At 37.5% G+C, this 10000-nt stretch overlaps 1 protein-coding gene across 3 annotated transcripts in view; it reads left to right on the top strand.

Moving 5' to 3' along the window:
• The window catches only part of pparg (peroxisome proliferator-activated receptor gamma), a 33638-nt gene that overhangs the window by 23389 nt on the left and 249 nt on the right, over window positions 1-10000 (top strand). For all 3 annotated transcript variants that reach the window (XM_084395980.1, XM_084395979.1, XM_084395981.1), the window contains exons 5-7: window positions 2380-2579; window positions 6208-6676; window positions 7865-10000. The exon at window positions 7865-10000 is cut by the window's right edge and continues 249 nt beyond it. In XM_084395980.1, the coding sequence (XP_084252106.1) occupies window positions 2380-2579; window positions 6208-6676; window positions 7865-8112 (917 nt within the window). In that variant the 3' untranslated portion in view covers window positions 8113-10000. The remainder of the gene's footprint in view (window positions 1-2379; window positions 2580-6207; window positions 6677-7864) is intronic.

Below are 10000 nucleotides of genomic sequence, written 5' to 3'. Positions count from 1 at the left end.
CTTCCTAAAGCTGCTTAAAAGGATAGTTCACTCGTAAATGATCACTATTTGCTTGTTGGTATTTTTAATTTTTCCTGGAACACAAAAGGAGAAGTTTTCGAAGAACGCTGGTGTTGAATTATACACTGTAAAAGTGAAAGTACAGTTTTCTAAATCACGGTTTCCAGTTACGCCTGTTTTGTTCAGTTCGTCTAAAAACACGCTCCTAACACAAATTCTTCTAAATAAGATTACTGAACTTTTTTTATCAGCTTCCATAGAGAAACTGAACCATAATGTTGTTACAGAGAACCTTATTTTTAATATTAGTTCATTTTCATAAATATTTTTAATATTATTTATTCATACTATGCTTTTCCCAACTACCTGCTCTAATAAAACCAATAGTAGAGTTGCATTTATAAGAAAAACTGACAGCAAGTCGTGTCAGTTAGGTCATTTTATTATTTATTGACATGGGAAATTGTAGGAAAAATGACAGTGACCGTACAAGTTATTAGCTGAATACATTAATAAACGATAACTGACAGTGAACATGAGTAAATACAAACATACAACACCAAATACAACCAAAAAGTGAAATATCTTCCAATCCTCTTTCTTTCATTTGCTTCAGTAAAAGCGATTAAGCTTCTGATGGCCAAACGTATTGTGAATGGACAGATATGTGACCCTTCCCAAAGTTAAAAGGGTCATGGGATCGTTTTAATGTTCTGGTAACCGGGCATGTTTATGCATAAGCCCGAGAAATAACTGAAAACTCTTCATAAATTCAATGACTGGTTTAGTGGAGAAGAAGAGAAAAGAATCCTGGACTCAGCAGAGCTGCTCACACTTACAAACACTGAAAGGAGAAAGAAAACAAAGTTACAATTTGAAAGTGAAAAATATATATATACATTTAAAAAAGGATGTGAAGGAGCTGTTGTGAGTGTGTTGATGCTTGAGCTTCAGTCATGAGGAACTATTTTGACAGTTACAGATTTAAAAACTAAAAGGTGTGAGTAAAGAACCCTAAACTCGGACACATTGTAGCAGAGAGCGGTTCTTCAGGACGAGATGTTCTAACTACAACTGTTACTATGTGTCTTTTTAAGAGTGTAGATAACACTCCCATAGAAACAAAGAAATAATTATGTTTAAATCATATTTTTATATACACTATTAAAAATAACTGTTCTTTATTGGCTTTATGTTGTTCACACTAAGGTTCCTTTAAGATCACTGAAAGGTTCTTCGGGGAAACAGAAGTGGTTCTTTACGGCATTGCTGTGAAACCCTTTTGAACTTTTACTATTAAGAGTGATAGCAAAAAGATGCCTTTATTTATAGTAAGTTAACTAAATTGAACATTGACTAACAACATGTTTTTAGGTTTATCTTAACCCTATAATGCCTGAATTAATACATTTAAAAGCAGACAACAAATATATAATCATTCCCAGACCAGTCCTTTTGGTTTCAGACCTGATGTATTTGGAAAGACTTACACAACTGTGCTGAAATAAGTGACGACAGTAGATATTCCAGAGGCTGGCTGTGACTATAGTCATACTTTTGTCAGACAATGTAGAATTTATGTTATCCTTAAAAAAATCATCTTGATAATAATAATACATTGACATATAAAGAGGAAAATCATGTAGAATTCTGAGTAAGGGTCAAAGGTCAAGCGCCCAGTGTTGTGTAGATGTCACAGCTTGAATGGTTAAAGCTCTTTCCACTGTATTGGATGTCAGGCATCAAAGGGTTAAGTGGAAATTCGACATGAATATTATTGCTAATTTACCTTTTGTTTATGGTGAAATGAAGTACGTTAAGTAACATTTTGGCTTTTGCCCAAAGAAAAAATATATTATGTTATAAATAAATGTTTTTGTCTTAAGAAAATTTAAGAATCAATTTGAACCAAATTCGGTAAATAATTAGAGTATAGTTGGTCCAGAGATGATTTATTTCAGTGCGGACTCCTGTTCTTTAAGTGATTATTAAATCTATAATCGGGGAGTGTCTCAATGTCTAAAATTATATTATTAATACACTGAATATATTTTCACACCATGATAAATATTGGGTCAATACAAAGATATTTTTCGTAAAATCTACTTTTTGAAACTACGCTGTAAAAAAAAAGATTTTTACGTGTAATTCAATGTTTTACTTGCAATTTATGAGTAAAAAATGTTTTTAGTATAAACACTAAAAGCAGTGAAGAATGTATTGAATCGGTCATAATGACCCGCGCTAACATGCCGAAACACTGAAAACACACTCCCACACACACATCCCCACAGACCGAGACGTTGAGCAAAGACTCCCAGCATGATGGATCTGGGATCTGGGGGTTTTTAACTGTCTGTTTGTTTGCTTTTTTCCCAGCCATTCGTTTTGGTCGGATGCCCCAGGCGGAGAAGGAGAAGCTGTTGGCCGAGTTCTCGAGTGACGTGGACCACATGCACCCGGAGTCTGCGGATCTCAGAGCGCTGGCCCGACTCCTGTACGAGTCCTATCTCAAGTACTTCCCCCTGACCAAAGCCAAGGCCAGGGCCATTCTCTCAGGGAAGACCAGCGACAACGCCGTGAGTCTGGAGGCTTTCACTACATCTGATCTGTTGCATCATTTAACGAGGCCTTAGTAAGTCGTGATGTTGCTGGAGCAGGTTTTCCTGCTGGAATGTTGATTATTCTCCTCATATTCTCCATTGTTGCGGCTCCTCTCTTCCCAGTCTGTCAGTAACGCTCTGTTTACTTCCTGTCTCTATGAAGCCCCTCCTTCTGAAAAGCACACTGTGCTCTGATTGGTCGGCTGGAGCAGTGTCTGGTCGAGTGATTGGTCGAGCGCTTCGAGTGTGTTTGGGAAATGTCCATAACCGCCAGTTTAACACACTACTAACTAACTCAACCAGGCCCCGCCCCTTAATTCTGCGCATTAATTATTCAAATGAGGAAGAAACTCAAGACTACACTGGAGGCGTTTCAGGCGTTCAGAAACACTGACACTGATATAGAGAAGAACTGGAGCTTCTTCATGATCACACACTAAACACAGATGATGGAAACAGCAGAATTTGTGCTCTTTAAATGTTCAGCTCTTGACCTTTCACAGATGCAGATGTTCAAAACCATGATCGGTCACTCCCTCGCTGTCTAGACGCTCATGAAGTGCACTTGAAGTGAAACCTAGGCAGAAATTCAGGTTTCCGACGGGTGAAAACACAGATAATCTCTTTCTCACGCCATAGTTTCGTCATATTGCTGTGCATGACCAATCATAACAGACTCTTATGTTATTTCAAGAACATTCCTAAAATGAAAGACTTATTTACTGGTTAATATTAAATGTTGAGGTTTATTATTAAATTGGCCCTGAAATGTATTTTGACACTTAAAAATATATCAATAACACTTGCATTAAATAATAATAATGAAATTATAAAAAAAAAAAAAACATTTTATATTTATTTCATTGGTAACACTTTACAATAGGGTTCATTAGTTAATGTATTAACTAACTAGAACTAACAATGAGCAATACATGTGTTACAGTATTTATGAATCTTTGTTAATGTTAGTTAATAAAAATACAGCTGTTCATTGTTTTGTTCATGTTAGTTCACAGCGCATTAACTAATGTTCACAAGATTTTAATAAAGTATTAGTAAATGTTGAAATTAACATTAACAAAGATTAATGAATTCTGTATAAGTGCAGTTCATTATTAGTTCATGCTAACTAATGTTAACTAATGAACCTTACTGTAAAGTGCTACCATTTCATTCATATAAACATAGCAATAATGATTATAGCCTCTCCACTGAACATTTCTACTTTGTTGACAGAAATGAGTGTAAAAGCGGCGGCGTCACGTGTGTTTAACTGAGATATGAGCAAGGCTGTTAGATGTGTGTTTAGACTAACGCTGTGAACGGTATCAAACATCTGTTCTCTGCGGAGCGAAACATGCAGACGACATATTTAAAGGCACAGACTGAGGAAGGAAACGTCAGAGTATTGATATACACCGCCAGTCAAGGGTTTCGGATCGGTGAGATTATTCATGTTTTCACCAAGGCTGTTTATTTGATCAAAATATTGTAATATTGTTAAATATTATGACAATTTATAATAACTGTTTTCTATTTGAATATATTTTAAAGTGTAATTTATTCCTGTGATCAAAGCTGAATTTATCATCATTACTCCAGTCTTCAGTGTCACATGATCCTTCATTCTAATATGATGATTTGATGATCAAGAAACATGTATGATTATTATCAATGTTGAAAACAGTTTTGAAAATTTTTTCTTTACTGACCCCAAACTTTTGAACGGTAGTGTTTAATGTTACAAAAGCTTCTCTTTCAGATAAATGCTGTTCTTTCAACTTTCTATTCATCAAAGAATCCTGGAATAAAATGCAAATAACTGTTTTCAACACTGATAATAATCATAAATGTTTCTTGAGCATCAAATCATCATATTAGAGTGATTTGTGAAGGATCATGTGACACTGAAGACTGGAGTAATGATGATAAATTCAGCTTTGATCACAGGAATACATTACACTTTACTGTATATTCACATAGAGAACAGCTGATTTACACTGGAATAATATTCCACAATATTACTGGGTTTTACATGTTCTAATACGAGAGTAAACACTGAGAGCTCACAGTCCTGTTGTAATAACTCCGGTCCTCAAGGGGCGCTAGAGGTTCCTTCATGGCTGCGTTCCAAATAGCGTAATCTCTTGAATAAGTACTTACTATTGCAAGCGCTAAAAAGAAAGTTCTATATAATAGAATTCACATACTTCTTATGACACCTACTGTATAGAGGGAAGTATGCGATTTTTTTATGCATCAGCTGCACTGTAAAAAAAATGAGTGCAGATTGTTTCAAAGGAACTCCTACACAAGTTCTTGTTCAGTGCACCTACTGTAGATAAAACAAACTTGTTCAACAAGATACCTCTGGCCTTGAGCTGAGAGAGAACACCTTTAGTTTAGACGTTTGTAATGTTGTGACGCCCCTTGTGTTATGAATTGGAGTCTGACATGATACACAATTACTCATGATTACCTGCATGTTTTGAGCCTTAAAAGCACTTGAGAGAAACCTTGAGAAGTTCATATTCAACTAATGACAAGACATGCATTATTATATTTTAAAGAGGAGCTGTTGTGCTGTTTCCCATGTTCATCTGTGTTTAGTGTGTGATCATGAAGCTCCAGTTCTTCTCTATATCAGTGTCAGTGTTTCCGAACGCCTGAAACGCCTCCAGTGTAGTCTTGAGTTTCTTCCTCATTATAATAATTCATGCGCAGAATAAAGGGGCGGGGCCTGGTTGAGTTAGTTAGTAGTGTGTTAAACTGGCGGTTATGGTAAGGGGCGGGACATTTCCCAAACACACTCGAAGCGCTCGACCAATCACAACACACTGCTCCAGCCGACCAATCAGAGCACAGTGTGCTTTTCAGAAGGAGGGGCTTCATAGAGACAGGAAGTAAACAGAGCGTTACTGACAGACTGGGAAGAGAGGAGCCGCAACAATGGAGAATATGAGGAGAATAATCAACATTCAAGCAGGAAAACCTGTTCTAGTAGAGCCTGAAACATCATCATGACTCTGAGGAAGAGCGTAATGTAGTGCCTTTCTTAAAGAGGCCATATTGTCATAATGTTTACAACCCGTGTGGTAGTACTCGAGTCCCAGTCCAACACCATACTGAAGCATTTGGACTCCTTCATGGAAAATATGTTCTTGGACTGCACTGTTTACACACAGTAAAAAACGTTGGGTTACACTTATTGGGTCATTATGTTGGGTTATTTTCCATTTTTTTCAAATCGTTGGGTAATTTCTAGTAATAACCCAATGCATTGGGTTAAAATAGCCCACAGCTGGGAAGGTGCTGTACCAGCCCATAGTTGGGTTACTCGTTGTTGTTTTTTTAACCCAACATTATTAAGTGACCAGCTGCATCTTTCTTAGTGGAAGCAGATTCAATCAATCAATCAATCAACACAAAATCAATCAAAAACAACACAAGTTGGCCAAAGTGCTTTACAGACCCAACCTTACAAAACATCTAGACTAACACACCATAAAACACTAAATAAACCACATGTTTAAGAACAGTTAAAAGCAGCGGAGAAGAGATGGGTCTTAGATTAAACTGCTCATGACGCTCTTCTCGTTCACAGCCTTTCGTGATCCACGACATGAAGTCCCTGATGGAAGGCGAGCACATGATCAACTCCCGGCAGATGCCGATGCAGGAACACCGGAGATCCGACATGGGAGTCATTCACGAAGTGGAGATGCGCTTCTTCCACAGCTGCCAGTCGAGATCGGCCGAAGCCGTCAGCGAAGTCACCGAGTTCGCCAAGAGCATCCCGGGCTTCGTGAACCTGGACCTGAACGACCAGGTGACGCTCCTGAAGTACGGCGTGATCGAGGTGCTCATCATCATGATGGCGCCGCTCATGAACAAGGACGGCACGCTCATCTCCTACGGCCAGATCTTCATGACCCGCGAGTTCGTCAAGAGCTTGCGCAAACCCTTCTGCGAGATGATGGAGCCCAAGTTCGAGTTCTCCGTCAAGTTCAACATGCTGGAGTTGGACGACAGCGACATGGCGCTGTTCCTCGCCGTCATCATCCTGAGCGGAGGTGAAACACACAGATCTCATACAGTCTAACCATCTCACCAAGAAGACCATAGCATTAAAGGGATAGTTCCCCCAAAAATTAAAGTTAGCCCATGATTCTCTCGCCCTCAAGTCTTCCTAGGTGTATATGACTTTCTTCTTTCAGACCAACACAATCAGAGTTATATTAAAACATGTCCTGGCTCTTCCAAGCTTTATAATGGCAGTGAATGGCATTATATTTTTTTGAAATCCATTAAATCTCATCCAGTCTCATCTATCAATCTAACCATAAAGATGACTCAAAGATAGCATTAACCTTCAGGTCCGACCACAAGCTCAGTGACTCAAACCAGGCTTAGATTATCACTACACTCTAGAAACTGCTGGCTTGTTTCAACCCAACTTTGGGTCAAATATGGACCAACCCAAACGTTGGGTTAAAAATGTAATGTAAAAATCTAACCCAACGGCTGGGTTTGTCCATATTTGACCCAAAGTTGGGTTGAAACAAGCCAGCAGTTTTTAGAGTGTATGATCAATAAATAATAACAACATTTCTTTAACTCATCAGAATAAGTTAAGTAGTTTTCAACCTTTTTTTTAAGTTATGCAAGATTCAAGTCAGTTTAATGCAATTTAAGTTGAAGTGACTTAACCCAAGTCGATTGTACGTAAAAAATGTTTACGTAAAAATTACGTAAATTTTTTTTAAAGTTGGGGGACTTTAAAATTTACACAATTACTAACTGAAATTAAAATAAAAACAGAAATTATAACATGAAATCTAATTTAATGAAAACTATCATGATAAAAAAATTATAATATTAATTATAAATTAATAAAAATTATATGAAATATTATTATCAGTGACTAATTAACACTGGGTCATGAAGAGAGTGAATTTTTAATTTTCATTTAAATTTATATTATATTAAAAAGATAAAGTATTTGAAATCATTTTCTATTATTTTTTTAATTATAATTATTTTAAATTATTATAAGTACAGAGAACATTTGTAAAGTAAAATTTCAAGCATTCATTGTGTTAGTTTTTTAGGATTACTAAAAATGAAATCATTGTGGATTCATACTGTCATTAAAATGTATATGGATAAAATGTAAATATGTATAAAATTCATATTAAAATATGATGGACTGTAGACCCTGAAGCGAATCTTTGCATGAGATTGACATGTCCCTCTGCTAGATCGGCCCGGACTGCTGAACGTCAAGCCCATCGAGGATCTTCAGGAGACGGTTCTTCACTCTCTGGAGCTGCAGCTGAAGACCAACCATCCGGACTCTCTGCAGCTGTTCGCTAAAGTCCTGCAGAAGATGACGGACCTGCGCCAGCTGGTGACGAACCACGTGCAGCTGATCACACTCATGAAGGAGACCGAGGTGGACTGGTGCCTTCACCCGCTCCTGCAGGAGATCATCAGGGACCTGTACTAGTGATCCTGAACTCCTGATCCTGGTTCTTGATCCTGATCCTGATCCTGATCCAGATCCAGATCCAGATCCAGATCCTGATCTCCTGATCCTGATCCTGGTTCTTGATCCTGATCCTGATCCTGGTCCTGGTCCTGGTCCTGGTCCTGGTCCTGGTCCTGATCCTGATCCTGATCCTGATCCTGATCCTGATCCTGATCTCCTGATCCTGGTTCTTGATCCTGATCCTGGTCCTGGTCCTGATCCTGAACTCATTCCACAGACATTTGTTTCTGGCTTTCTAGACCAGCGAAACAGGGCAGTTCCACTGTGAAGATCTGCGTCAGCAAAGCCGAGGACACAGAAGTGACACTCCATATTTCATTTTTTTAACTGAAGACAGTGGTGTTCAAAAGTCTGAGATCGCACTGCAAGTCAGGGATTTATTCTCCTTTAAACCGGTAAAGATTCAAAATAAATAAACTATTAAAATCAAAGTCAAAGTGACCCGAAGCCCTGAAATTATACCTTTTTTTTTTTGTCCAGAAAGCTTATTTTATTTCATTTTGATAATATTTTTTTAAACAATTTTTGATTAATAAATAATAAATAAATCGAAATTTAAGCACATTTCTCACATTCTTTCGAATTCAAAATAACTCACAATTTCACGCTCTAATTAATTCAGCTCTAAATATCTCACATTGGGAGTCTCTGCCGATCTCTTGTGAAAAATAAATAATATATCATGATATTTCATGACTCTAGTCTAGATGGCCTTATATCTCTATATGGAGTAAATGAGCTGTTCCTCTGGGTCGTAAAGTCAGGTTCTCTTCAGTATGCATTCAGATACACATGTAGACATTATAAAATAATGTTTTAGGTAAAGTTTGAGCATTTCTCTGTGTACTGAAGCATTCCTCACATTCCACTCATTCCTAAGGGAGTCAGGTCGACCGAGAGGGAAGGATTTGTTACTTTTTAAAATTTCAACCACGAAACTCCTCGAATCCATTTTTTTTAAGTCATAAAGTCTTGGACCGCTCTGATGAACACTCAAAAAAAAAATCACAAAAGTAATTCCGGGTCAAAATGAGCCGAGGGAAGGATGATTTTTTGCTTCTGTTGAAGTTCAGACTGCTCAGGAGAATCTGACATGTTGATCCGCAGGTTCTGTCAGTCCAGAACACAACAGCAGTTCTGCTGATCCTACAGAGATCTAGTGCTCTCAGACTTTTGGACCCTGGTCATTTTTGCCCATTATCATTAGCAGTAAAACAGATGACATTCACCAAATCTCCTGGAGTGCCACGCGCGTGTGTGTGTGTGTGTGTGTGTGTGTGTGTGTGTGTGTGTGTGTGTGTGTGTGTGTGTGTCGGACTGCACTGAAACTGACAGAGCTGAAAACACACTTTCTACTGTGACCAGTTCGATCTGAATATAGTTTCCTCTTACCCGCTGATGTCTGTCGCAGTGACCGCTTCTTCTTCGTCCAGCAAATAAAACACTTTCTTAGATTGTTTCCCAAAGATCTGCTCTAGTTTTGCCTCAGATTCTGATCTTAAGTAAAAGTTGCCTTTTACATTTATGAACAATTAGTTTAAACTGCGAGGAACTTTTCTTTTGCTTTATTGTTCTCAGTCAGGATTGTATTGTGTAACACTTTACAGTAAGGTTCATTAGTTAACATTAGTTAACTACCTTAGTGAACATGACCTAATAATGAACAATACTTCTACAGCATTTATTAATCTAGTTCATATTAATGTCAACATTTTCTAATACGTTATTAAAATTAAAGGTTGTATTTGTTAACATTAGTGAATGCACTGTGAACTAACATGAACAAACAATGAACAGCTGTATTTTTATTAACTAACATTAACAAATATTAATAAATACTGTAACA

The sequence above is a fragment of the Rutilus rutilus genome, assembly GCF_951802725.1.
Source record: "Rutilus rutilus genome assembly, chromosome: 22".
Classification (NCBI taxonomy): domain Eukaryota; kingdom Metazoa; phylum Chordata; class Actinopteri; order Cypriniformes; family Leuciscidae; genus Rutilus; species Rutilus rutilus.
This window is presented reverse-complemented; position numbering and strand designations above follow the sequence as displayed.